Here is a 26,072-nt window from a genome sequence, read left to right as displayed (position 1 = left end):
ACCCCCGGGTTCCCCCCACCCCCAGATTCCCCCAGAACTCCTGGGTCCTCCCCGGACGCCTGGGTCCCTCCCGGATGCCTGGGTCCCCCTGGACTCCTGGGTCCCCCCCAGAACTCCTGGGTCCTCCCCAGAACTCCTGGGTCCCTCCTGGACACCTGGGTCTCCCCCACCCCCAGTCTTCCCCGGACGCCTGGGTCCCTCTGGACATCTGGGTCCCCCCCAGAACTCCTGGGTCCCCCCCGGACGCCTGGGTCCCCCCCACCCCCAGTTCCCCCTGGACGCCTGGGTCTCCCCCACCCCCAGTCTTCCCCGGACGCCTGGGTCCCCTCCACCCCCAGGTTCCCCCCACCCCCAGATTCCCCCAGAACTCCTGGGTCCCTCCCGGACGCCTGGGTCCCTCTCAGATGCCGGGTCCCCCCCACCCCCAGGTTCCCCCCACCCCCAGATTCCCCCAGAACTCCCGGGTCCTCCCCGGACGCCTGGGTCCCGCCCGGACGCCTGGGTCCCCCCGTGCTGTTTGCGTCCCCCCCTAGGGAGGTGAAGCGGTTTTTGGGGTCCCCCCCCTGGCTGCGGAGGGATCTCCGGGTTCGCTGTGTGGACAAAGAGTTCCGGGCCGGCCGCTTCTACAACTGCAAGGTGAGGACCCCCCCCAGTTTTGGGGTACGCGAGAGACCCCCCCAAAGCTCCCCCTGGTGGGGGGGGGGGTGGAGCCAAAGTGTTGGGGGGGGCTGCACCCCAAAATTGGGAAGGGAGTGGGGGGAAAGGGATGGACTGGGAGGGACTGGGGGAGACTGGGAGGGACTGGGGGGCACTGGAAGCACTGGGGGGCACTGGGAGAACTGGGGGGCACTGGGGGGGGACTGGGGGGGGACTGGGATGGACTTGGGGGGCACTGGGAGAACTGGGAGGGACTGGGGGGCACTGGGAGAACTGGGAGGACACTGGGAAGGGCACTGGGATGGATTGGGGGGCACTGGAAGCACTGGGCGGCACTGGGAGAACGGGGATGGACTGGGAGGGCACTGGGAGGGACTGGGGAGCACTGGGAGGGACTGGGAGCACTGGGATGGATTGGGGGGCACTGGGAGAACTGGGATGGACTGGGAGGGCACTGGGAGGGACTGGGGAGCACTGGGAGGGACTGGGAGCACTGGGATGGATTGGGGGGCACTGGGAGAACTGGGATGGACTGGGAGGGCACTGGGAGCACTGGGATGGACTGGGAGGGCACTGGGAGAACTGGGGGGCACTGGCAGGGACTGGGAGAACTGGGATGGATTGGGGGGCACTGGGAGAACTGGGATGGACTGGGAGGGCACTGGGAGCACTGGGATGGATTGGGGGGCACTGGGAGCACTGGGATGGACTGGGAGCACTGGGATGGACTGGGAGCACTGGGATGGACTGGGGGGCACTGGGAGAACTGGGATGGACTGGAGGACACTGGGATGAACTGGGGGGCACTGGGGAGCACTGGGATGGACAGGAGGGCACTGGGATGGACTGGGGGGCACTGGGGAGCACTGGGACTGGGGGGCACTGGGATGGACTGGGGGGCACTGAGGGGCACTGGGAGATGCTGGAAGAACTGGGATGGACTGGGGGGCACTGGGATAGACTGGAGGACACTGGGATGGACTGGGGGCCACTGGGATGGACTGGAGGACACTGGGAGCACTGGGATGGACTGGGGGGCACTGGGATGGACTGGGGGGCACTGGGAGCACTGGGAGCTCTGGTGACCCCCCCGTGCCCCCCAGCTGGTGGTGGAGGACATGGTGACCCCCGAGTGCTGCGTGTGCCGCACGGACGAGGGGCGGCTGGTGGAGGGTGAGTGCCCCAAACCCAACCCCCCGGCCAAGCTGGGGCTGCGGGGGGGCGGTCCGGACCCCCCCATTGCCCCCCATTGCTCCCCACTGCCCCCATTGTCCCCCATTGCTCCCCACTGCCCCCATTGTCCCCCATTGCTCCCCACTGTCCCCATTATCCCCCATCGTCCATCATTGTCCCCCATTGCCCCTTATTGTCCCCATTGCCCCCCACTGTCCCCATTGCCCCCTATTGCTCCCCATTGCCCCCCACTGTCCCCATTGCCCCCCATTGTCCCCATTGCCCCCCATTGCCCCCACTGTCCCCATTGCCCCCCACTGCCCCCCATTGTCCCCCATTGCTCCCCATTACCTCCCATTGTCCCCATTGCCCCCCATTACCCCCCATTGCCCCCATTGTCCCCATTGCCCCCCATTACCCCCCATTGCCCCCATTGTCCCCATTGCCCCCCATTACCCCCCATTGCCCCCATTGCCCCCATTGCCCCCATTGTCCCCATTGCCCCCCATTGTCCCCAGGTCTCCGCGCCGCCATGTTGGAAACCGTGGTTCCCCGTGGGGACAACGACCGCGTGATGGTGGTGCTGGGGGAGCACGCGGGGAGGGTGAGTGCGCCCCACAAACTGGGGGTCGGGCGGGGAGGTCCCCCCAATTCGGAGAGAGACCCCCACCCCCCATCCCCCTCAAACCCAAGGCCTGTGCCCCCCAGGTGGGCCGGATCCTGCAGCGCGAGCCGGGGCGGAACCGGGCGCTGGTGCAGCTGGAGAAGGATGAGGCCGGGAGGGTGCTGGCCCTGGATTACGACGCCGTCTGCCATTATGTGGGGAGGGGGGAGGATGATTGAGAGCCTCCCCGCACCCCCCAAAACAGAGCCCCGAAGTTGAGTGCCAGCTTCCAACATGGCCACCCGCCAGCTTCCAACATGGCCGCCTAGACGGCTTCCAAGATGGCCGCCTGCCAGCTTCCAAGATGGCCGCCTGGACAGTTTCCAAGATGACCGCCTAGACAGTTTCCAAGATGGCTGCCCGCCAGCTTCCAACATGGCCGCCGGGAAGCTTCCAAGATGGCCGCCTACCAGGTTCCAAGATGGCCGCCTACCAGATTCCAACATGGCCGCCTACCACGTTCCAACATGGCCGCCTGCCAGCTTCCAAGATGGCCGTCTAGACAGTTTCCAATACGACTGCCTACCAGGTTTCAAGATGGCCGCCTAGACAGTTTCCAACATGGCCGCCTACCAGATTCCAACATGGCCGCCTAGACAGTTTCCAATATGGCCACCTACCAGGTTCCAAGATGGCCGCCTGGCCAGTTTCCAACATGGCTGCCTGTTAGCTTCCAACATGGCCGCCTGCCAAATTCTAACATGGCCGCTTGGGCAGTTTCCAAGATGGCCGCCTACCAGTTTCCAAGATGGCTGCCTGCCAAGTTCCAAGATGGCCACCGAGACAGTTTCCAAGATGGCTGCCTGCCAGGCTCCAAGATGGCTGCCGCCCCGCCTCTTTCTTGTGTAGCGGGACCAGGGTGTGTTTATTTTCTTGTATTTCGGGTTTTTTAACGAGAATGATTAAATTTCGGAGACCGGAAGGGCGATGGGGGCGGGGCCGCCGGCTCAGCCAACCACAAACCTGCTTTTGAGCGCCAAAACCGCCCATGCCCGCTTCCAAGATGGCGCCACCTCTCCCTGCCCTCTCTCAAGATGGCGCCGTTTCCGGGAGCGCCCGGCCCCACCACGCAACGCGTTGCTAGGCGACGTGGCGGACCTGACATCACCGGAAGTCCGCTCTAGCCGCCGGCTCTCTGAGGAGACTCGCTGGTTTAGCGGTGTTTACGGTTTGGGCGGGCGGGATTTTGGGCTCTCTGAGGAGATTTTGGGGTCCCCGGGGGGAATTTTGGGGTCCTGGGGGGGGTCACCCCCCCTTTTAACCCCTTTCCCCCCAGCAACCATGGCTCAAACACGAGGGGTCAACAGCCTGCGCTTCAACCAGGACCAGAGTGAGTGTGGGGGCCCCAAAACCCCCCAAAACTCCTCCCCCCCACCCCGGGACTCCCCCAAAACTCCCCCCCCCCCCCCACTAAATTTTACCATTTTTAGGCTGTTTCTGCGTCGCTATGGATTCCGGGGTTCGCATCTTCAACGTGGAGCCGCTGATGGAAAAGGGACATTTGGGTGAGGGGGGGGGGAATTTGGGGGTGTCCCCAGTTCCTGGGGGGGGGGCCTAAAATGGGGTGAGGGGGGTATTTTGGGGTCCCAACCCCTTTTGGGGGGCACTTTGGGGGGGCAGTTTGGGGTCCCCCCTTCCACACAATTTGGGGGGTGGGAGGAGCATCAAGACCCCCCCATTAACTCCCCCCTTAAACCCCCATAACCCCCTTATTCCCCCCCTTATTCCCCCCCTTATTCCCCCCTTATTTCATATCCCCCCCCTTATTTCATCCCCCTCTTATTCCCCCCCCTTGTTCCCCCCCCTAATTCCCCTGCCTTGTTCCCCACTCCTTTATTCCCCCCCATAACCCCCCCATTTTCCCCCCCATACCTCCCCGCGTTGACCCCCCCAAAACACCCCCCCTTAAACCCCCATTGACCCCCCCATTGACCCCCCCTTTACCCACCCTTAAACCCCCATTCCCCCCCATTTTCCCCCCCATACCTCCCCCCATTGACCCCCCCTTAAACACCCAAGCACCCCCCCATTGACCCCCCTTTATCCCCCCTTTACCCCCATTGACCCCCCCATTAAACCCCTCTTTACCCCCCTCTTAAGCCCTCATTGACCCCCCCAAACACCCCCCTTAAACCCCCCCAAGCACCCCCCCATTGACCCCTCCCCATTAAACCCCCCTTTACCCCCCTTTACCCCCCCTTAAACCCTCATTGACCGCCCCCGTTGACCCCCCCATTAAACCCCCCTTAACCCCCCTTTACCCCCCCCAAACACCCCCCATTGAGCCCCCTTTACCCCCCCTTAAACCCCCATTGACCCCCCCCATTAAACCCCCTTTACCCCACCTTAAACCCCCATTAACCCCCCATTACCCCCTCTTAAACCCCCATTAACCCCCCCTTACCCCCTATTAAACCCCCCTTTTCCCCCCATTAACCCCCCTTTACCCCCCCCTTAACCCCCCCATTACCCCCCATTAAACCCCCCTTTACCCCCCCTTAACCTCCCCTTAGCCCCCCATTCCCCGCCAAACACCCCCCATTACCCCCCTTTACCCCCCATTACCCCCCATTAACCCCCCATTACCCCCCCTTAACCCCCCCTTTACCCCCCATTACCCCCCTTAAACCCCCATTAACCCCCCATTACCCCCCCAAACACTTCCATTACCCTCTATTACCCCCCATTAACCCTCTATTACCCCCCGCAAACACCCCCCATTACCCCCCATAAACCCCCATTACCCCCCCATTACCCCCCCTTAACCCCCCAAACACCCCCCTTTACCCGCCCATTACCTCCCCCATTGCCCCCCCTTTACCCCCCTTACCCTCCCTTAACCCCCCATTACCCCCCCCAAACACCCCCCATTACCCCCCCAACCACCCCCATTACCCCCCCTTAACCCCCATTCCCCCCCCATTCCCCCCCCATTCCCCCCCCATTCCCCCCCCATTACCCCCCCTTACCCCCCCTTAACCCCCCATTACCCCCTTACCCCCATTACCCCCCCTTAACCCCCCCTTTACCCCCCATTACCCCCCTTAAACCCCCATTAACCCCCCATTACCCCCCCAAACACTTCCATTACCCCCTATTACCCCCCATTAACCCTCCATTACCCCCCGCAAACACCCCCCATTACCCCCCCTTAAACCCCCATTACCCCCCTAAACACCCCCCATTACCCCCCATAAACCCCCATTACCCCCCCATTAAACCCCCCATTATCCCCCCTTAACCCCCCAAACACCCCCCTTTACCCGCCCATTACCTCCCCCATTGCCCCCCCTTTACCCCCCTTACCCTCCCTTAACCCCCCATTACCCCCCCCAAACACCCCCCATTACCCCCCCAACCACCCCATTACCCCCCCTTAACCCCCATTCCCCCCCCTTAACCCCCCATTACCCCCCTTACCCCCCATTACCCCCTATTACTCCCCCATTAAACCCCCCTTTACCCCCCCCTTAACCCCCCATTACCCCCCATTAAACCCCCGTTACCCCCCCCTTACTCCCCCCTTACCCCCCCCTTACCCCCCTTACCCCCCATTACCCCCCCATTAACCCCCCATTACCCCCCATTACCCCCCCTTAACCCCCATCACCCCCCCAATCCCCCCCTTTACCCCCCCAAACACCCCCTTTACTCCCCCAATCCCCCCCTTTACCCCCCCAAACACCCCCAATTCCCCCCCCATCCCCCCCAATCCCTCCCTGCTGCAACCCCTTGCTATCCCCCTAACACTCTCTTCCCCCCCCTCATTTTTGGGGTACCCCCCCCATAACCCAGACGCCGACCAGGTGGGGAGCATCGGCCTGGCCGAGATGCTGCATCGCTCCAACCTCCTGGCCCTGGTGGGGGGCGGCGCCCACCCCAAATTCCCCGACCTCTCAGGTACCTCAAAACCCCCAAATTCACCCCAAAACAGCGCCGGGAGGGGGGGGGCGATGTGTGTGGGGGGGTATTTTACCTAAAATCATTAAAATCCACCCCAAATCAGTGTTAATTTGGGACGACGCCCGCGAGGGGAAGGACAAAGTGGTCCTGGAGTTCACGCTGCCCAAACCCGTCCTGGCCGTGAGGATGCGACACGATAAGTGGGTAAAAGCCCCAAAAATGGGGGAATTCACCCCAAAACCATGGGGGGATTCACCCCAAAACGAGGCCCCAAACAGAGGGGACCCCCCCAAAATAGGGGGGACACCCCAAATGTCTTTGGGGTGCCCCCCAGGTTGGTGGTGCTGGTGCGGAGCCGCGTTTACGTCTTCTCCTTCCCGCACAAGCCGCAGAAGCTCTTTGAGTTCGATACGCGCGATAACCCCAAAGGTGACTGGTTTGTACTGGTCTATACTGGTTTATACTGGTTTATACTGGGCTGGCAGTTGATGGTGTCCCCACCCACAGGGATCTGCGATCTCTGTCCCAGTTTGGAACGGGCCTTACTGGTTTTTCCTGGGCACAAGTGCGGGAGTTTGCAGCTGGTGGTGAGTTGGGGGGAACTGGGAGGACTGGGAGGGGACTGGGAGGGACTGGGGGGGGACTGGGAGGGAACTGGGGGGAACTGGGAGGGACTGGGGGGAAGTGGGAAGGGATTGGGAGGATTGGAGGGGAATTGTGGGAACTGAGAGGGACTGGGAGGGAACTGGGAGGGACTGGGGGGAACTGGGAAGGGATTGGGAGGGATTGGGGGGGAATTGAGGGGACTGGGGGGGAACTGGGAGGGAACTGGGGGGAACTGGGAGTGAATGGGGGGGACTGGGATGGGATTGGGGGAACTGGGAGGGACTGGGAGGAACTGGGAGGGAACTGGGGGGGAACTGGGAGGGAACTGGGAGTGAATGGGGGGGACTGGGATGGGATTGGGGGAACTGGGAGGGACTGGGATGGGACTGGGGGGGCACTGGGAGGGGATTGGGAGGCACTGGGAGGGGACTGGGGGGAACTGGGAGTGAATGGGGGGGACTGGGATGGGATTGGGGGAACTGGGAGGGACTGGGGGGGAACTGGGAGGAACTGGGAGGGAACTGGGAGGGAACTTGTAGGGAGGGGACTGAGAGGGAACTGGGAGGGGATTGGGAGCCATTGGTCTATACTGGTCTATACTGGTCTATACTGGTTTCTTTCAGAACGTGACCGTTTCCAAGTGGGGGTCACTGGTGTTTACTGGTTATACTGGTGTATATTGGTCTATACTGGTCCATACTGGTTTATAGTGGTTCCAGGACCTGTCTGTGGTGGAGCGGAGCTCACTGTTGGTTATTGGTCCCTACTGGTCCATACTGGTCTATACTGGTTTCAGGACGTGTCAGTGGCGGAGCAGGGCTCACTGTTGGTTACTGGTCCATACTGGTCCATACTGGTTCCAGGACCTGTCTGTGGCGGAGCAGGGCTCACTGTTGGTTATTGGTCCATCCTGGTTTATACTGGTCTATAGTGGTCTATACTGGTCCGTACTGGTCCATACTGGTTTATACTGGTTTCAGGACATGTCAGTGGCGGAGCGGGGCTCACTGTTGGTTACTGGTCCATAGTGGTCCATACTGGTCCATACTGGTTTCAGGACCTGTCAGTGGCGGAGCGGGGCTCACTGTTGGTTACTGGTCCATCCTGGTCTGTACTGGTCTGTGCTGGTTTATACTGGTCCATACTGGTTTCAGTACCTGTCAGTGGCAGAGGGGGGTCACTGTTGGTTACTGGTCCATCCTGGTCTGTACTGGTCTATAGTGGTCTATACTGGTCCATACTGGTCCATGCTGGTTTATACTGGTCTATACTGGTTTATACTGGTTCCAGGACCTGTCTGTGGCGGAGCGGGGCTCACTGTTGGTTATTGGTTCATCCTGGTTTATACTGGTCTATAGTGGTCTATAGTGGTTTATACTGGTTTATACTGGTCTATACTGGTTTATACTGGTTCCAGGACCTGTCAGTGGCGGAGGGGGGTCACTGTTGGTTAGTGGTCCATCCTAGTCTGTACTGGTCTATAGTGGTCTATACTGGTCTATACTGGTTTATACTGGTCCATACTGATTTCAGGACCTGTCAGTGGCGGAGGGGGGGTCACTGTTGTTTACTGGTCCATCTGGTCTGTACTGGTCTGTGCTGGTTTATACTGGTCCATACTGGTTTATACTGGTTTATACTGGTCCATACTGGTTTATACTGGTTTGTTCCAGGACCTATCAGTGGCGGAGCGTGGCTCGTCGGTGGCGCCCGTGACCATCAACGCCCACCAGGGGGAGGTGACGTGCGTGTCCCTCAGCCCCCCCGGCACCCTGGTGGCCTCGGCCTCGGCGCGGGGGACCCTGCTGCGCCTCTTCTGCACCCGCAGCCGCCTGCGCCTGCTGGAGCTGCGCCGGGGCACCGACCCCGCCACGCTCTTCTGGTGAGGAACCCGGAAACGGGGAAATGCGCCCAAAAACGGGGGAAATGCGCCCAAAAACGGGGGAAATGCGCCCAAAAATGAGGAAAATCCGCCCAGAAATGGGGGAAATGCGCCCAAAAATGGCCAAAATCCGCCCAGAAACGGCCAAAATCCACCCAAATATGGGGGAAATCTGCCCAGAAACAGGGGAAATCTGCCTGGAAATGGGGGGAATCTGCCTGGAAATGGGGGAAATCTGCCCGGAAATGGGGGAAATCTGCCCGGAAACGGGGAAAATCGGCCCGGAAATGGGGGAAATCTGCCCAGAAACGCCCAAAATCCACCCAAAAATGGGGGAAATCTGCCCGGAAACGGGGGAAATCCGCCCAGAAATGGGGGAAATCTGCCCGGAAACGGGGGAAATCCACCCAAAAATGGGGGAAATCTGCCCGGAAACAGGGGAAATCCACCCAGAAATGGGGGAAATCTGCCCGGAAACAGGGGAAATCCGCCCAAATATGGGGGAAATCTGCCCGGAAATGGCCGAAATCTGCCCGGAAACGGGGGAAATCTGCCCAGAAATGGGGGAAATCTGCCCAAAAACGGGGGAAATGCGTCCAGAAATGGGGAAAATCCGCCCAAAAACGGCCGAAATCCGCCCAGAAATGGCTGAAATCTGCCCGGAAACGGCCAAAATCCACCCAAATATGGGGGAAATCTGCCCGGAAACGGCCAAAATCCACCCAAATATGGGGGAAATCTGCCCGGAAACGGCCAAAATCCACCCAAATATGGGGGAAATCTGCCCGGAAACGGGGGAAATCCGCCCAGAAGTGGGGGAAATCCGCCCGGAAACAGGGGAAATCCGCCCAGAAGTGGGGGAAATCTGCCCGGAAACAGGGGAAATCCGCCCAGAAATGGGGGAATCTGCCCGGAAATGGGGGAAATCTGCCCAGAAATGGGGGAAATCCACCCAAAAATGGGGGAAATCTGCCCGGAAATGGGGGGAATCTGCCCAAAAATGGGGGAAATCCGCCCAGAAACGCCCAAAATCCACCCAAAAATGGGGGAAATCTGCCCGGAAACAGGGGAAATCTGCCCAGAAATGGCTGAAATCTGCCCGGAAATGGGGGGAATCTGCCCGGAAACAGGGGAAATCTGCCCAGAAACGGGGGAAATCCGCCCAAAAATGGGGGAAATCTGCCCGGAAACGGGGGAAATCCTCCCAAAAATGAGGAAAATCCACCCAAAAACGACCAAAATCCACCCAGAAATGGGGGGAATCTGCCTGGAAACGGGAAATCTGCCCAGAAACGGGGGAAATCCACCCAGAAATGGGGGAAATCTGCCCGGAAACGGGGAAATCCACCCAAAAATGGGGGAAATCCGCCCAGAAACGCCCAAAATCCACCCAAAAATGGGGGAAATCTGCCCGGAAACAGGGGAAATCTGCCCAGAAATGGGGGAAATCTGCCCGGAAACGGGAAATCTGCCCGGAAACGGGGGAAATCCACCCCAAAATGGGGGAAATCTGCCCGGAAACGGGGGAAATCCACCCAAAAATGGGGGAAATCTGCCCGGAAATGGGGGGAATCTGCCCAAAAATGGGGGAAATCCGCCCAGAAACGCCCAAAATCCACCCAAAAATGGGGGAAATCTGCCCGGAAACGGGAAATCTGCCCAGAAATGGGGGAAATCTGCCCGGAAACGGGAAATCTGCCCAGAAATGGGGGAAATCCGCCCAGAAATGGCTGAAATCTGCCCGGAAACGGGGGAAATCTGCTTGGAAACGGGGAAAATCTGCCTGGAAATGGGGGGAATCTGCCCGGAAACGGGGGAAATCTGCTTGGAAACGGGGAAAATCTGCCCGGAAATGGGGGGAATCTGCCCGGAAACGGGGGAAATCTGCCCAAAAATGGGGAAAATCGGCCCAGAAATGGGGAAAATCCACTCAGAAATGGGGAAAATCCCTCAAAAATGGGGAAAATCCACCCAAAAACGAGACCCCAAAACCCCCAAAACTGGGACCCCCCAAAACCCCCAAAAAGTGACCTCAAAACCCCCCAAATTGGGACCCCAAAAATGCCCACAAAGGGACCCCTGAACCCCCAAAATGGGACCCCAAATACCCCAACAATGGGACCCCAAACCCCCAAAAATGGGACCTCAAAACACCCCCAAAATGGGACCCCAAACACCCCAAAACAGGACCCCAAAATGGGACCCCAAACACCCCAAAAATGGGACCTCGAACACCCCCAAAATGGGACCCCAAAACCATCCCAAAACAGGACCTGAAACACCCCAAAACCCCCCAAAAAGAGACCCCAAAACACCCAAAAATGGACCCCAAAAACCCCCAAAAAGGGACCCCAAAAAACACCCCAATACCCCCCAAAACAGGATCCCAAACACCCCCAAAAAGGGACCCCAAACACCCCAAAACAGGGACCCCAATACCCCCAAAATGGGACCTCAAAACCCCTCAAAATTGGACCCAAAACACCGCAGAAATGGGACCCCAAAAATGCCCTAAACTGGGACCCCAAAGCCCCCAAAATGGGACCCCAAACACCCCAAAAAGGGAGCTCAAGACCCCCCCAAAAATGGGACCTGAATCCCCCAAAATGGGACCCTAAAACCCCCAAAAATGGGATCCCAAAAGACCCAAAAAATGCCCCAAAAATGGGACCCCAAAGCTCCCAATAGGGACCCCAAGACCCCCCAAAAATGGGACCCCCAACCCCCTTTTGTCCCCCACAGCCCCCCCGCCTGAGCTCCCCCCAGAGGAGGCCGGCGATGACGTCACGCGCCCCACTGCTGACGTCACGGGGGATCCCCCCACCCCCCTGGACGCCGTTTTGCGGCTTGAGCGGCTGAACCTGGGGGCGGAGCCTCTGCCGGGCCACGCCCAGGGGGCGGAGAACCAATCAGACCACACCCGCGGGGCGGAGCCACAATCAGACCACGCCCAGGGGGCGGAGAACCAAACAGACCACACCCGCGGGGCGGAGCCACAATCAGACCACGCCCAGGGGGCGGAGAACCAATCAGACCACACCCGCGGGGCGGAGCCACAATCAGCCCACGCCAAGGGGGCCTGAAAACGGGCCCTCCCAACCCCCTTTTGTCCCCCCTGAACCCCCAAAACCCCCCAAAATGGGACCCTAAAACCCCCCAAATCACCCCAAAACCGTGTGTCCCCCCCCCCAGCCTCTCGTTCAGCCCCGACTCCGCGTTCCTGAGCGCCGTGAGCGACAAGGGCACCGGGCACGTGTTCGCGCTCCGGGACACGCGGCTCAACCGCCGCTCCGCGTGAGTCCCGCGCACCCCGAAACCGGGGCACCCCGAAACGGACCCCCCCGAAACGGGGGGACACCCCCTGGAATGGGGACACCCCCAAAATGGGGGGAAAATGGGGTGGAAAATGGGGGTGACCCCGGAAATGGGGAGGGAAGGGTTGGTGCTGGGGGAGATGTGGATCAGTTGATGCTCCATGTGAGTCAATGGGGGGACCCTGAAGTCTATGGGGGACCCCAAAATGGGGGGATCCCAAAACAGGGGGACACCCCCAAAGTGGGGGGACACCCCAGGAATGGGGACACCCCCAAAATGGGGGGAAAATGGGGGGGACCCCGGAAATGGGGAGGGAAGGGTTGGTGAGTGAAGGGGGGGACCCTGAAAATGGGGGGACCCCAAAATATGGGCGGACCCCAAAATGAGGGGGGGGATGGGGATAGGAATATGGGGGAAAGGGGGAGTAGAGGTGATAAATGGGGGAAATGAAGGGGGTGGGGGGGACCCTAAAATGAGAGGGACCCCAAAAATGAGGGGGGAATCCTGAAATAGGGAGGAGATACCAAATGGGGTGTGGGGGGGGAGGTGGCAAAATGGGGGTTTCGCCTTAAAATGGGGGGGGATCACAACATAGGGGGGGTAACCCCAAAGAGGGGGGGTCCCCAAGAAGTGTGGGGGTCCCCAAGAAGTGTGGGGGTCCCCAAAAAGTGGGGGGTGGTCCCCAAAACCATGTGACCCCCCCTTTTTCCCCCCTATACTGAGCCAAGTGGGGCCCATGTGGGAGATACCAAGGGGGGGGGGGGGGGGGTGAGAAAATGGGGGTTTCGCCTTAAAATGGGGGGGGGAATCACAAAATAGGGGGGGTGACCCCAACGAGGGGGGGATCCCCAAGAAGTGTGGGGGTCCTCAAGAAGTGTGGGGGTCCCCAAAAAGTGGGGGGTGGTCCCCAAAACCATGTGACCCCCCCCTTTTTCCCCCCTATACTGAGCCAAGTGGGGCCCATGTGGGAGATACCAAGTGGGGGGGGGGGGGGTGAGAAAATGGGGGTTTCGCCTTAAAATGGGGGGGGGAATCACAAAATAGGGGGGGTGACCCCAACGAGGGGGGGATCCCCAAGAAGTGTGGGGGTCGCCAAGAAGTGTGGGGGGGTCCCCAAACCCTTGCAACCCCCATTGTCCACCCCCCTTACTGAGCCAAGTGTGGCCCATGTGGGAGATACCAAGTGGGGTGTGTGTGGGGGGGAGGTGGCAAAATGGGGGTGTCGCCTTAAAACGGGGGGGGAAATCACAAAATAGGGGGGGGTGACCCCAACGAGGGGGGGATCCCCAAGAAGTGTGGGGGTCCCCAAGCCCTTGTGACCCCTTTGTCCCCCCCAGGCTGGCGCGGGTGGGGAAGGTGGGGCCAGTTTTGGGTCCCTATGTGGAGTCCCAATGGTCTCTGGCCACCTTCCCCCTCCCCCCCGAGGCCGCTTCCATTTGCGCTTTCGGGCGGGGGGGGCGCAGCCCCAGCTCCGTGGTGGGTGAGTAAACCCCCCCCTTATTGACCCCCCCCAAAATCCACCCCTTCCTCGTTAATGAACCCCACCCCGTCCCCCCCCCAGCCGTGTGCGTCGATGGAACGTTCCACAAATACGTGTTCAGCCCCGATGGGAACTGCAACCGTGAGGCTTTCGATGTTTTCCTCGATATCTGCGATGAGGACGATTTCTGACCCCCCCAAAACCCCCCCGGGACTCCCAAAATCCCCCTTAACCCCCCCCTTAAACCCCCCCCAAAAATCACAACTTGGCGCTTTTATTTCGTGGCTCGGTTGTTACAAAAAGGGGGGTGGGGGTGGGGTTAAAATCGCCCCCCCTCGTGCCGTGGGTTTTGTGTTATTTGGGGTGTCCCCCCCACCACTTTTCTCTGCCCCCCCCACCATGTGGGTCCGGCCCAGCCTGGAGCCCAAGGCGGGGGTGGTTTGGGGATGCTGGTGATGTTGGGGTGGGGGGGGTTGGCACGTGTGTAGCCCTTTAAGAGAGGTGAGAGGTTTTGGGGGTCACAGGGAGAGGGTGGGGGGGTCGGTGCCAAATTTGAGGCGGTAAACGAGGCTCTTGGCAGGGAGCAGGACCTGGGGGGACCCCCAAAATCATTGTGTCCCCCCCCAGTGTCACCATCTTGTTCCCTAATGGTTCAACCCAATATCCCCCCCCCCAAATTCTGTAATGGTTCACCCCAATGTCCCCCCCACATCCCAATGGTTACCCCCAGTGGTTCACCCCCATGTCCCCCCCCCAGTTCCCCAATGTTCCCCCCCATTTCTCAATGGTTTACCCCGTGTTCCCCCCCTATTTCTGATGGTTCACCCCAATGTCCTCCCATGGTTTACCCCAATGTTCCCCCCCCATTTCTCAATGGTTTACCCCATGTGTTCCCCCCCCTATTTCTCAATGGTTCACTCCAATGTCCCCCCTTGTTCACTCATGGTTCACCCCAATATCCCCCCTCCCAATTCTCAATGGTCCACCCCAATATTCCCCCCCCCCCATTTCCCAATGGTTCACCCCCATATCCCCTCATTTCCCAATGGTTCACCCCCATATCCCCCCCATTTCCCCAATGGTTCACCCCCATATCCCCCCATTTCTCAGTGGTTCACCCCCATATCCCCCCCATTTCCCCAATGGTTCACCCCCATATCCCCTCATTTCCCAATGGTTCACCCCCATATCCCCCCATTTCTCAGTGGTTCACCCCCATATCCCCCCCATTTCCCAATGGTTCACCCCAATATCTTCCCCCATTTCCCCAATGGTTCACCCCATGTCCCGTCCCCCCATTCCCCAATGGTTCACCCCAATATCCCCCCCATTTCTCAGTGGTTCCCCCGTGTCCCCAGCTCCCAGTCCCCCCCATTATCCCCGTGTCCTCCATTATCCCCACGTCCCCCCATTATCCCCATGTCCCCCATTATCTCCCAGTCTCCCCATTATCCCCACATCCCCCCATTATCCCCACGTCCCCCCATTAGCCCCATGTCCCCCATTATCCCCCAGTCCCCCATTATCCCCACATCCCATTATCCCCATGTCCCCCATTATCCCCATGTCCCCCATTATCCCCACGTCCCCCATTATCCCCATGTCCCCCATTATCCCCACTGTCCCCCCCTTATCCCCCTGTCCCCCATTATCCCCCAGTCCCCCCATTATCTCCCAGTCCCCCCATTATCCCCACATCCCCCCATTAGCCCCATGTCCCCCATTATCTCCCAGTCCCCCATTATCCCCATGTCCCCCATTATCCCCACATCCCCCATTATCCCCATGTCCCCCATTATCCCCACTGTGGCCCCCTTATCCCCCTGTCCCCCATTATCCCCCAGTCCCCCCATTATCTCCCAGTCCCCCCATTATCCCCACATCCCCCCATTATCCCCATGTCCCCCATTATCTCCCAGTCCCCCCATTATCCCTGTCCCATTATCCCCGTCCCCCATTATCCCAATGCCCCCCATTATCCCCACGTCCTCCATTGTCCCCCCATTATCCCCACGTCCCCCCATTATCCCCACGTCCCCCATTATCTCCCAGTCCCCCCATTGTCCCCACGTCCCCCATTGTCCCCATTGTCCCCACTGTCCCCACCTCATCCTGCACGTATCCCCCGCAGCGGTAGCACCAGCTCGACAGGTCCCGCAGACTCAGCACCAGGGGGTGTCCCTGGGCCCCCCCGTGCTCCTCCATGTGCCCCCCCACATAGCGCCCACACAGCACCTGGGCGGGGGGGGGTGCGGGGGTGTCATTTTGGGACAATTCGGGGTGATTTTGGGGCGATTCGGGGTGATTTTGGGGCCTCACCTGGTAACAGCTCAAGCACACCCAGTTTTCCCGCCGGCTCCCGCAGACCCCGCAGGGTGGGCGGGGCTCCCGCAGGACACGCCCACCCGGGGGCGGGGCCACGGCGCCCATATGGGGGCAGTCGCGCAGGGGGGTGACGGCGAACAGCGTCCCCTATGGGGTGGGAGGAGCCACGCGTGGGGACCCAGGCGTTCGGGGAGGCGCCCACCCCCCCTTCCCCACCCCGCACAAGCCCCGCCCACTCACCTCCTCCAGCTCCTCCTCCTCACGCAGCGCCCAGGGGGTGGAGCCAGACGGAAGCTCCGCCCCTTGGGCGGTGTCGAGCAGCGACTCCGCCCCCTGCGCGGTGACTGCAGGCTCCGCCCCCTGGGCGTGGTCTGATTGTGGCTCCGCCCCGTGGGTGTGGTCTGATTGGTTCTCCGCCCCCTGGGCGTGGCCCGGCGGAGGCTCCGCCCCCAGGCTCAGCCGCTCCAGCCGCAAAACGGCGTCCAGGGGGGTGGGGGGATCCCCCGTGACGTCATCGCCGGCCTCCTCTGGGGGGGGCTCAGGAGGGGGGGCTGTGGGGGACAAAAGGGGGTTGGGGGCCCCGTTTTTGGGGGTTTGGGGCTCCCATTTTGGGGGATTCAGGTCCCATTTTTGGGGGGTCTTGGGCTCCCTTTTGGGGGCTCCTGGGCTCCCTTTTGGGGGGGTTGGGGTCCATTTTTGGGGGCCCTTTTTGGGGGTTTTGGGGTCCCACTTTTGGGGATTTTGGGGTCCCTATTTGGGGTGTTTGGGTCCCATTTTGGGGGCTTTGGGGTCCCAGTTTTGGGCATTTTTGGGGTCCCATTTCTGGGGTGTTTTGGGTCCAATTTTGAGGGGTTTTGAGGTCCCATTTTGGGGGTTTTGGGGGTTCAGGTTCCCATTTTTGGGTCCCATTTTGGGGGTATTGGGGTCCCTTATTTGGGGTGTTTGGGGTCCCTTTTTGGGGGTGTTTGGGGTCCTGTTTTGGGGGGTATTGGGGTGTTTTTTGGGGTCCCATTTTGGGGGTTTGTGGTCCCATTTTGGGGGGTTTTGGATCCCAGTTTTGGGTTTCTTTGGGTCCCAATTTTGGGGTTTTGGGGTCCGTTTTTGGGGGGTTTCAGGTCCTGTTTTGGGGAGTTTTGGGGGTCCCTTTTTGGGGGTTTTGGGGTCCCATTTTGGGGTGTTTTGAGGTCCCTTTTTGGGGGTTTTTGGGGTCCCTTTTTGGGGGGTTTTGGGGTGTTTCAGGTCCTGTTTTGAGGTGATTTTGGGGTCCCATTTTGGGGGTGTTCGAGGTCCCATTTTTGGGGTGTTTGGGGTCCCATTTTGGGGGCTTTTGGGGTCCTGTTTTTGGGTGTTTTGAGGTCCCATTTTTGGGGGTTTGGGGTCCCATTGTTGGGGTATTTGGGGTCCCATTTTGGGGGTTCAGGGGTCCCTTTGTGGGCATTTTTGGGGTCCCAATTTGGGGGCTTTTGAGGTCATTTTTTGGAGGTTTTGGGGTCCCATTTTTGGGGGTCTGGGGTCCCATTATTGGGGCTTTTGGGGGTCCCATTTTTGGGGGTGTTTGGGGTCCAATTTTGGGGTGGTTTTGGGGTCCCTTTTTAGAGGTTTCGGGGTCCCATTTTGGGGGGTTCGGGGTCTCATTTTGGGGGGTGTTTGAGGTCCAATTTTGAGGGGTTTTGAGATCCTATTTTTGGGGGTTTGGGGTCCCTTTTTGGGGTGTTTGGGGGCCCATTTTGGGGGGTTTTGAGGTCCCATTATTGGGGGTTCAGGGTCCCATTTTGAGGGGTTTGGGTCCCATTTTTGGGGGCTTGGGGTCCCTTTTTGGAGGTTTTGGGGTCCCATTTTGGGTGTTTTTGGGGTCCCTTTTTGGGGGTTCAGGGTCCCATTTTGGGGGGCTGCTTGGGGTCCCTTTTTGGGGCTTTTGGGGTCCCACTTTTGGGGGTTTTTGGGGTCCCATTTCTGGGGTGTTTTGGGGTCCATTTTTGGAGGTTTTGTGGTCCCTTTTTGGGGGTTTTTGGGGTCCATTTTTAGAGTTTTTGGGGTCCCATTTTTGGGGGTTTTGGGGTCTCGTTTTTGGGGTGTTTGGGGGCCCATTTTGGGGGGTTTTGAGGTCCCATTATTGGGGGTTCAGGGTCCCATTTTGAGGGGTTTGGGTCCCATTTTTGGGGGCTTGGGGTCCCTTTTTGGAGGTTTTGGGGTCCCATTTTTGGGTGTTTTTGGGGTCCCTTTTTGGGGGTTCAGGGTCCCATTTTGGGGGGCTGCTTGGGGTCCCTTTTTGGGGGTTTTGGGGTCCCATTTCTGGGGTGTTTTGGGGTCCATTTTTGGAGGATTTGTGGTCCCTTTTGGGGGGTTTTGGGGTCCATTTTTGGAGTTTTTGGGGTCCCATTTTTGGGGTTTCGGGGTCCCATTTGGGGGTGTTTTTGGGGTGTTTTGGGGTGTTTTGGGGTGCTCGTTCTCACCGGGCAGGCGCAGGCAGCTCCACGTCCCCTGCAGGAGGCGCCGCGTCCGCTCCAGAGCCCCCAGAGCCCCGGGTTGGGGGGACCCGGGCGGGGGGGGCAGCGCCGGGGGGGACCCCAAGAGCACCCCCAGACACTGCCCCGCCCCCTCCGCTGTCACCCCCAGGTTGTACCCGCCCTGAGGAGACCCCAATGTTAACTCCGGGGACCCAGGCGTCCGGGGATACCCCGTGGGGGACCCAGGCGTCCGGGGATACCCCATGAGGGACCCAGGCGTCCGGGGATGCACCCCATGGGGGACCCAGGCGTCCGGGGATGCACCCCATGGGGACCCAGGCGTCCGGGGATGCACCCCATGGGGACCCAGGCGTCCGGGGATGCACCCCCATGGGGACCCAGGCGTCCCGGGATGCACCCCATGGGGACCCAGGCGTCCGGGGATGCACCCAATGGGGACCCAGGCGTCCGGGGATGCACCCCCATGGGGACCCAGGCGTCCGGGGATGCACCCCCATGGGGACCCAGGCGTCCGGGGATGCACCCCCATGGGGGACCCAGGCGTCCGGGGATGCACCCCATGGGGACCCAGGCATCCGGGGATGCACCCCACGGGGACCCAGGCGTCCGGGGATGCACCCCATGGGGACCCAGGCGTCCGGGGATGCACCCCCATGGGGGACCCAGGCGTCCGGGGATGCACCCAATGGGGACCCAGGCGTCCGGGGATGCACCCAATGGGGACCCAGGCGTCCGGGGTTGCACCCAATGGGGACCCAGGCGTCCGGGGATGCACCCCATGGGGACCCAGGCGTCCCGGGATGCACCCCATGGGGACCCAGGCGTCCGGGGATGCACCCAATGGGGACCCAGGTGTCCGGGGATGCACCCCATGGGGACCCAGGCGTCCGGGGATGCACCCCATGGGGACCCAGGCGTCCCGGGATGCACCCCATGGGGACCCAGGCGTCCGGGGATGCACCCAATGGGGACCCAGGTGTCCGGGGATGCACCCCATGGGGACCCAGGCGTCCCGGGATGCACCCCATGGGGACCCAGGCGTCCGGGGATGCACCCCATGGGGACCCAGGCGTCCGGGGATGCACCCCCATGGGGACCCAGGCGTCCGGGGATGCACCCCCCATGGGGACCCAGGCGTCCGGGGATGCACCCCATGGGGACCCAGGCGTCCGGGGATGCACCCCATGGGGGACCCAGGCGTCCGGGGATGCACCCAATGGGGACCCAGGCGTCCGGGGATGCACCCAATGGGGACCCAGGCGTCCGGGGATGCACCCCATGGGGGACCCAGGCGTCCGGGGATGCACCCAATGGGGACCCAGGCGTCCGGGGATGCACCCCATGGGGGACCCAGGCGTCCGGGGACACCCCAATATTAACACCCCCAAATCCCCCAAAATTATCCCCAAGTCCCTCCAAATTACCCCAAAATACCCCAAAATTACCCCAAAATCCCCCAAAATTACCTCAAATCCCCATCCCCAAATCACCCCAAAATTCCCCCAAATTACCTCCAAATCCCCCAAAATTACCTAAAATCCCACCCCCAAATCCCCCAAAATTACCCCAAAATCCCCCCAACTTACCCCAAATCCCCACCCCCAAATCCCCCAAAATTACCCCAAAATCCCCCCAACTTACCCCAAATCCCCACCCCCAAATTCCCCAAAATTACCCCTAAGTCCCCTCAAATTACCCCAAAATCCCCCCAAAATCCCCCAAATCCCCACCCCCAAATTTCCCCAAATCACCCCAATATCCCCCAAATTACCCCAAATCGCACCCCCAAATCCACCAAAATTACCCCCAAAATCCCCCCAAAATCCCCCAAAATTACCCCAAATTCCCCCCAAATTACTGAAAATCCCACCCCCAAACACCCCAAAATTCCCCCAAATCCCCCAAAATTACCCAAAATCCCACCCCCAAATCCACCAAAATTACACCCGAATTACCCCAAATCACCCCAATATCCCCCAAAATGACCCCAAAATTACCTAAAATCCCACCCCCAAATCCCCCCCCAAATCCCCCCAAAAATGCCTCAAAATGTCCCCAAATCCCCACCCCAAAATCCCCCAAAATTACCCCAAATTCAGGCCCCCAAACCCCCCCTGGGACCCCGGAATGCCCCAAACCCCCCAGGCCCTCCCAAACCCCCCAGGGACCCTGGAATGCCCCAAACCCCCCCAGGGACCCTGGAATGCCCCCAGGGACCCTGGAATGCCCCAAACCCCCCCATGGCCCCCCAAATCCCCCCAGGGACCCCGGAATGCCCCAAACCCCCCCAGGGACCCCGGAATGCCCCAAACCCCCCCAGGGACCCCAAACCCCCCCAGGGACCCCGGAATGCCCCAAACCCCCCAGGGACCCTGGAATGCCCCAAACCCCCCAGGGACCCCCAAACCCCCCCAGGGACCCCGGAATGCCCCAAACCCCCCCAGGGACCCCAAACCCCCCAGGGACCCCGGAATGCCCCAAACCCCCCCCAGGGCACCCCAAACCCCCCCAGGGGCCCCCAAACTCCCCCAGGGACCCCGGAATGCCCCAAACCCCCAGGGACCCCCAAACCCCCCCCAGGGACCCCGGAATGCCCCAAACCCCCCCAGGGACCCTGGAATGCCCCAAACCCCCCAGGGACCCCCAAACCCCCCCAGGGACCCCGGAATGCCCCAAACCCCCCCAGGGACCCTGGAATGCCCCAAACCCCCCAGGCCCCCCCAAACCCCCCCCAGGGACCCCGGAATGCCCCAAACGCCCCCAGGGACCCCGGAATGCCCCAAACCCCCAGGGACCCCCAAACCCCCCCCAGGGACCCCGGAATGCCCCAAACGCCCCCAGGGACCCCGGAATGCCCCAAACCCCCCAGGGACCCCCAAACCCCCCCAGGGACCCCGGAATGCCCCAAACCCCCCAGGGACCCCAAACCCCCCCAGGGACCCCGGAATGCCCCAAACCCCCCAGGGACCCTGGAACGCCCCAAATGCCCCCAGGGACCCCAGAATGCCCTCAGGGACCCAGGAATGCCCCCAAGTGCCCCCCACTTTACCTCGAGCACCAGCACCATGCGCCCCCCGGCCAGCGCCCCCAGCAGGTGCGTCATGAGCCCGAAGGTTTGGGGGGACACCAGACACCCCCCCAGGGGGTCCCCCCGGCCCGCGTCGAACCCGGCCGACACCAGCACCAGCTGCGGGGCGAACTGCCAACGGGGGACCCAGGCGTCCGGGAGGGACCCAGGCGTCCGGGACACCCCCAGCACCCCCCCAAACAAACAGGGGACCCAGGCGTCTGGGAGGGACCCAGGCGTCCGGGACACCCCCCACACCCCCCCCAAACAAACAGGGGACCCAGGCGTCTGGGAGGGACCCAGGCGTCCGGGACACCCCCCAGCACCCCCCCAAACAAACAGGGGACCCAGGCGTCCGGGACCCCCCACACCCCCCTTGAAAGGGACCCAGGCATCTGGGACCCCCCCAGGCATCTGGGAACCCCCCAAACGGGGACCCAGGCACCCGGGAGGGACCCAGGCGTCCGGGACACCCCCAGCACCCCCCCAAACAAACAGGGGACCCAGGCGTCCAGGACACCCCCCACACCCCCCCAAACAAACAGGAGACCCAGGTGTCCGGGAGGGACCCAGGCGTCCGGGACACCCCCCACACACCCCCAAACAAACAGGGGACCCAGGCGTCCGGGAGGGACCCAGGCGTCCGGGCAACCTCCCCCCCCCACCCCCCACAAGGGGACCCAGGCGTCCGGGCAACCCCACCCAAACCCCATAAAAGGGGACCCAGGCGTCCGGGCACCCCTCCCCCCCACCAAGGGGACCCAAGCGTCTGGGCAAACCCCCCAACCTCCCCCCGAAAGGGACCCAGGTGTCTGGGCAACCCCCTAAAAGGGACCCAGGCATCCGGGTAACCCCCCCCACCCCCCCCAAAAAGGGACCCAGGCGTCCGGGCCGCACCTGCAGGCCCACGGGCAGCACCAGCCTGGTCATGGCCGCCAGGTACTCGGGGTCCCCGGCGCGGGGGCCCCCCCAGCCCACGTTGAGGGTGAAGCCGCTGCCGCCCCCCCGGCCGCGCCGGCTCGGGGACCCCCCCCGGCCCCCCGGGAAGAAGGAGCCGTCATGGCGGTGCAGGGAGATGTAGAGGACGCTGTGGAAATGGGGGGGGGCGGGCACCCCAAAGTGGTCAGGGAACCCCCCCCCAAACACCAATGTACACATTGATTCCCACCCGGCACCCCAAAATATACAGGGAACCCCCCTGGAACCCCAAAATATACAGGGACCCCCCCCAAACCCCAAAATATACAGGGAACCCCCCTGGAACCCCAAAATATACAGGGACCCCCACTGACTCCCAGTGAGCCCCCCAGCACCCCAAAACCCACAGGACCCCCCATTGACCCCATAACCCCCATCAACACCCATTGACCCCCCATTGACTCCCATTGACCTCCCCATTGACCCCCCAGCACCCCAAAACCCACAGGACCCTCCATTGACCCCATAACCCCATTGACACCCATTGACCCTCCATTGACTCCCATTGACCCCCCATTGACTCCCATTGACCTCCCCATTGACCCCCAGCACCCCAAAACCCACAGGACCCCCCACTGACCCCCCCAGCACCCCAAAACCCCCCCAAAAACCTGGGATCGTCCTCAAAAATCTCCTGGGTGCCATTTCCATGGTGAACGTCCCAGTCCAGGATCAGCACCCTGGGGCGGGGGGAGGTGAAATGGGGCAGATTTTGGGGACCCCCCCAGCGTTTTGGGGACCCCCCCTTGTTGTGGGGGGTTTGGGGGTACCTGAGGTTGCCCCCCGCCCGGCGCTGCCCGTGTCGAGCGGCCACGGCCACGTTGTTGAAGAGGCAGAAGCCGCCGGCCGAGCCGGGGCCGGCGTGGTGGCCGGGGGGGCGAACCACGGCCAGGGCGTTCTGCACCTGGAAAGGGGGGAAAATGGGGGTCAGGGGGGGAAGTTGGGGGGCTGAGGGGGCGGGTATTGGGGGGTTTGGGGGGGGAAAAGTGGGGTTTTGGGGGGGAAAATGGGGTTTGAGGGGAGACAAGATGGCGGCTGTGGGGAGACAAAATGGCGGCCGGGGGGAATATGGGGGTGATGGGGGGGATAAAATGGTAACTGGGGGGAAAATGGGGGTCAGGGGGGGAGTTGGGGGGCTGAGGGGGGGGGTATTGGGGGGTTTGGGGGGGAAAAATGGGGTTTTGGGGGGGAAAATGGGGTTTGAGGGGAGACAAGATGGCGGCTGTGGGGAGACAAAATGGCGGCCGGGGGGGAATATGGGGGTGATGGGGGGGATAAAATGGTGATTGGGGGGAAAATGGGGGTCAGGGGGGAAGTTGGGGGGCATGGGGGGGGTATTGGGGGGTTTGGGGGGGAAAAATGGGGTTTTGGGGGGGAAAATGGGGTTTGAGGGGAGACAAGATGGCGGCTGTGGGGAGACAAAATGGCGGCCGGGGGGAATATGGGGGTGATGGGGGGGATAAAGTGGTGACTGGGGGGGGAAATGGGGGCATGGGGGGAGAATTTGGGGGTCTATAGAACCTTGTGAAACTCTATAGGACTCACAACACCCAACAACCCCCAATAACCCCCATAGACCCCCTATAACACCCCATAGACCCCCCGTGACACCCAATAACCCCCATAACCCCCATAACACCCCAATAACCCCCTATAGGCCCCCATGACACCCTATAGAGCCCTTTGGCACCCCATAGAACCCCCCAACACCCCATAGAACCTTGTGAAACTCTATGGGACTCACAACACCCCAATGACCCCCATATCCCCCAATAACCCCCATAACCCCCAATAACCCCCATAACACCCCAATAACCCCCCCAGAGCCCTATAACACCCTATAGGGATCTATAACACCCTATAGAGCTCTATAACACTCTATAAAGCCCTTTGGCACCCCATAGAACCTCCCAACACCCTTGTGAAACTCTATAGGACTCACAACACCCAATAACCCCCAATACCCCCATAGACCCCCATAACCCCCCATAACCCAAATAACCCCCATAACACCCCAATAACCCCCTATAGGCCCCCATGACACCCTATAGAGCCCTTTGGCACCCCATAGAACCCCCCAACACCCCATAGAACCTTGTGAAACTCTATGGGACTCACAACACCCCAATGACCCCCATATCCCCCAATAACCCCCATAACCCCCAATAACCCCCATAACACCCCAATAACCCCCCCAGAGCCCTATAACACCCTATAGGGATCTATAACACCCTATAGAGCCCTATAACACTCTATAAAGCCCTTTGGCACCCCATAGAACCTCCCAACACCCTTGTGAAACTCTATAGGACTCACAACACCCAATAACCCCCAATACCCCTCATAACCCCCCATAGACCGCCCATAGACCCCCGTAGCACCCCAGAGACCCCCCGTACCACCCCACAGCGACCCCAGAGGGCCCCTATATCCCCCATAGCGTACCGTGCCGTCCACGACGGCGCTGACGGCCTCGCACGCCGCCCCGGCCGCCAGGCGGGCGCAGTCGAAGGAGCGGGGGCACAGGAACACGGAGTTGTAGCGCTGGGCCAGCACCCGCAGCTCCCGCGGGCGCAGCGACCGCGAGCGACGCAGAGACGCGATGTGCGGGAGCCTGCGCGCCCCAAAACGGCACCCCCAGGTCAGACAGTGCGAGAGACCGGGACCCCGAAACCCGCACCCCCGTGTCAGAGAGTGGGAGAGACCGGGACCCCGAAACCCGCACCCCCGTGTCAGAGAGTGGGAGAGACCGGGACCCCGAAACCCGCACCCCGAAACCAGCACCCCCGTGTCAGAAAGTGGGAGAGACCAGGACCCCAAAATGGGCACCCCCGTGTTATAAAATGGGAGCGACCATGACCCCGAAACCCGCACCCCCGTGTCAGAGAGTGGGAGCGACCATGACCCTAAAATGGACACCCCCGTGTCAGAAAGTGGGAGAGACTGGGACCCCGAAATGGGCACCCCCGTGTCTGAAAGTGGGAGAGACCGGGACCCCGAAATGGGCACCCCCGTGTCTGAAAGTGGGAGAGACTGGGACCCCGAAATGGGCACCCCCGTGTCTGAGAGTGGGAGAGACCGGGACCCCGAAATGGGCACCCCCATGTCAGAAAGTGGGAGAGACCAGGACCCTGAAATGGGCACCCCCGTGTCATAAAGTGGGAGCAACCAGGACCCTGAAACCCGCACCCCCGTGTCAGAGAGCGGGAGCGACCATGACCCTAAAACGGGCACCCCCGTGTCTGAGAGTGGGAGCATCCAGGACCCCAAAATGGACACCCCCGTGTCTGAGAGTGGGAGAGACCGGGACCCCGAAATGGGCACCCCCGTGTCTGAGAGTGGGAGAGACCACGACCCCGAAACGGGCACCCCCGTGTCTGAGAGTGGGAGAGACCGGGACCCCGAAACGGGCACCCCCGTGTCAGAAAGTGGGAGAGACCAGGACCCCGAAATGAGGTACCCTGTGCTTCTCTCAATGGTTCGCCCCAATGTTCCCCCCAGTTCTCAGTGGTTCACCCCAATATCCCTCAGTTGTCAATGGTTCACCCCAATGT

At 61.3% G+C, this 26,072-nt stretch overlaps 3 protein-coding genes across 5 annotated transcripts in view; 2 read left to right on the top strand and 1 right to left on the bottom strand.

Annotated features, from left to right (window-relative positions):
- The window catches only part of GPKOW (G-patch domain and KOW motifs), an 8,298-nt gene extending 4,842 nt beyond the window's left edge, over positions 1-3,456 (top strand). For both annotated transcript variants that reach the window (XM_071801270.1, XM_071801271.1), the window contains exons 8-11: positions 534-636; positions 1,761-1,830; positions 2,349-2,434; positions 2,539-3,456. In XM_071801270.1, coding sequence (XP_071657371.1) covers positions 534-636; positions 1,761-1,830; positions 2,349-2,434; positions 2,539-2,673 — 394 coding nt within the window. In that variant the 3' untranslated portion in view covers positions 2,674-3,456. The remainder of the gene's footprint in view (positions 1-533; positions 637-1,760; positions 1,831-2,348; positions 2,435-2,538) is intronic.
- Positions 3,238-13,957, top strand: WDR45 (WD repeat domain 45). Of its 2 annotated transcripts, XM_071801274.1 has the most exons (11): positions 3,238-3,353; positions 3,771-3,824; positions 3,925-3,999; positions 6,290-6,394; positions 6,501-6,597; positions 6,732-6,826; positions 6,905-6,984; positions 8,677-8,885; positions 12,078-12,179; positions 13,538-13,680; positions 13,762-13,957. In XM_071801274.1, exons 2-11 carry the CDS (start codon positions 3,776-3,778, stop codon positions 13,869-13,871), a joined length of 1,065 nt encoding a protein of 354 aa, XP_071657375.1. In that variant the 5' UTR covers positions 3,238-3,353; positions 3,771-3,775; the 3' UTR covers positions 13,872-13,957. The 2 variants fall into 2 exon arrangements, with proteins under 2 accessions (XP_071657375.1, XP_071657374.1); XM_071801273.1 differs by lacking the exon at positions 3,238-3,353 and having other exon boundaries at positions 3,378-3,824.
- HDAC6 (histone deacetylase 6) overlaps positions 13,939-26,072 on the bottom strand; it is a 25,372-nt gene continuing 13,238 nt past the window's right edge. The window contains exons 19-28 of the mRNA XM_071801254.1: positions 24,964-25,132; positions 23,289-23,422; positions 23,130-23,198; positions 22,438-22,627; positions 21,523-21,672; positions 18,459-18,633; positions 16,246-16,556; positions 16,000-16,152; positions 15,787-15,915; positions 13,939-14,270 (exon numbers count right to left, since the gene is read on the bottom strand). Coding sequence (XP_071657355.1) covers positions 14,199-14,270; positions 15,787-15,915; positions 16,000-16,152; positions 16,246-16,556; positions 18,459-18,633; positions 21,523-21,672; positions 22,438-22,627; positions 23,130-23,198; positions 23,289-23,422; positions 24,964-25,132 — 1,552 coding nt within the window. The 3' untranslated portion in view covers positions 13,939-14,198. The remainder of the gene's footprint in view (positions 14,271-15,786; positions 15,916-15,999; positions 16,153-16,245; positions 16,557-18,458; positions 18,634-21,522; positions 21,673-22,437; positions 22,628-23,129; positions 23,199-23,288; positions 23,423-24,963; positions 25,133-26,072) is intronic.

This window comes from Patagioenas fasciata, chromosome 36 (genome assembly GCF_037038585.1).
Source record: "Patagioenas fasciata isolate bPatFas1 chromosome 36, bPatFas1.hap1, whole genome shotgun sequence".
NCBI lineage: Eukaryota > Metazoa > Chordata > Aves > Columbiformes > Columbidae > Patagioenas > Patagioenas fasciata.
This window is presented reverse-complemented; position numbering and strand designations above follow the sequence as displayed.

Excerpts from the sequence above, each read along its gene's own strand:
- WDR45 (XM_071801273.1), top strand. The coding sequence starts at position 3,422 with ATGGGGGCGGGGCCGCCGGCTCAGCCAACCACAAACCTGCTTTTGAGC. Across the intron at positions 3,825-3,924 it reads GCGCTTCAACCAGGACCAGA|GCTGTTTCTGCGTCGCTATG; the intron begins GTGAGTGTGGGG and ends TACCATTTTTAG. Across the intron at positions 12,180-13,537 it reads CGGCTCAACCGCCGCTCCGC|GCTGGCGCGGGTGGGGAAGG; the intron begins GTGAGTCCCGCG and ends TGTCCCCCCCAG.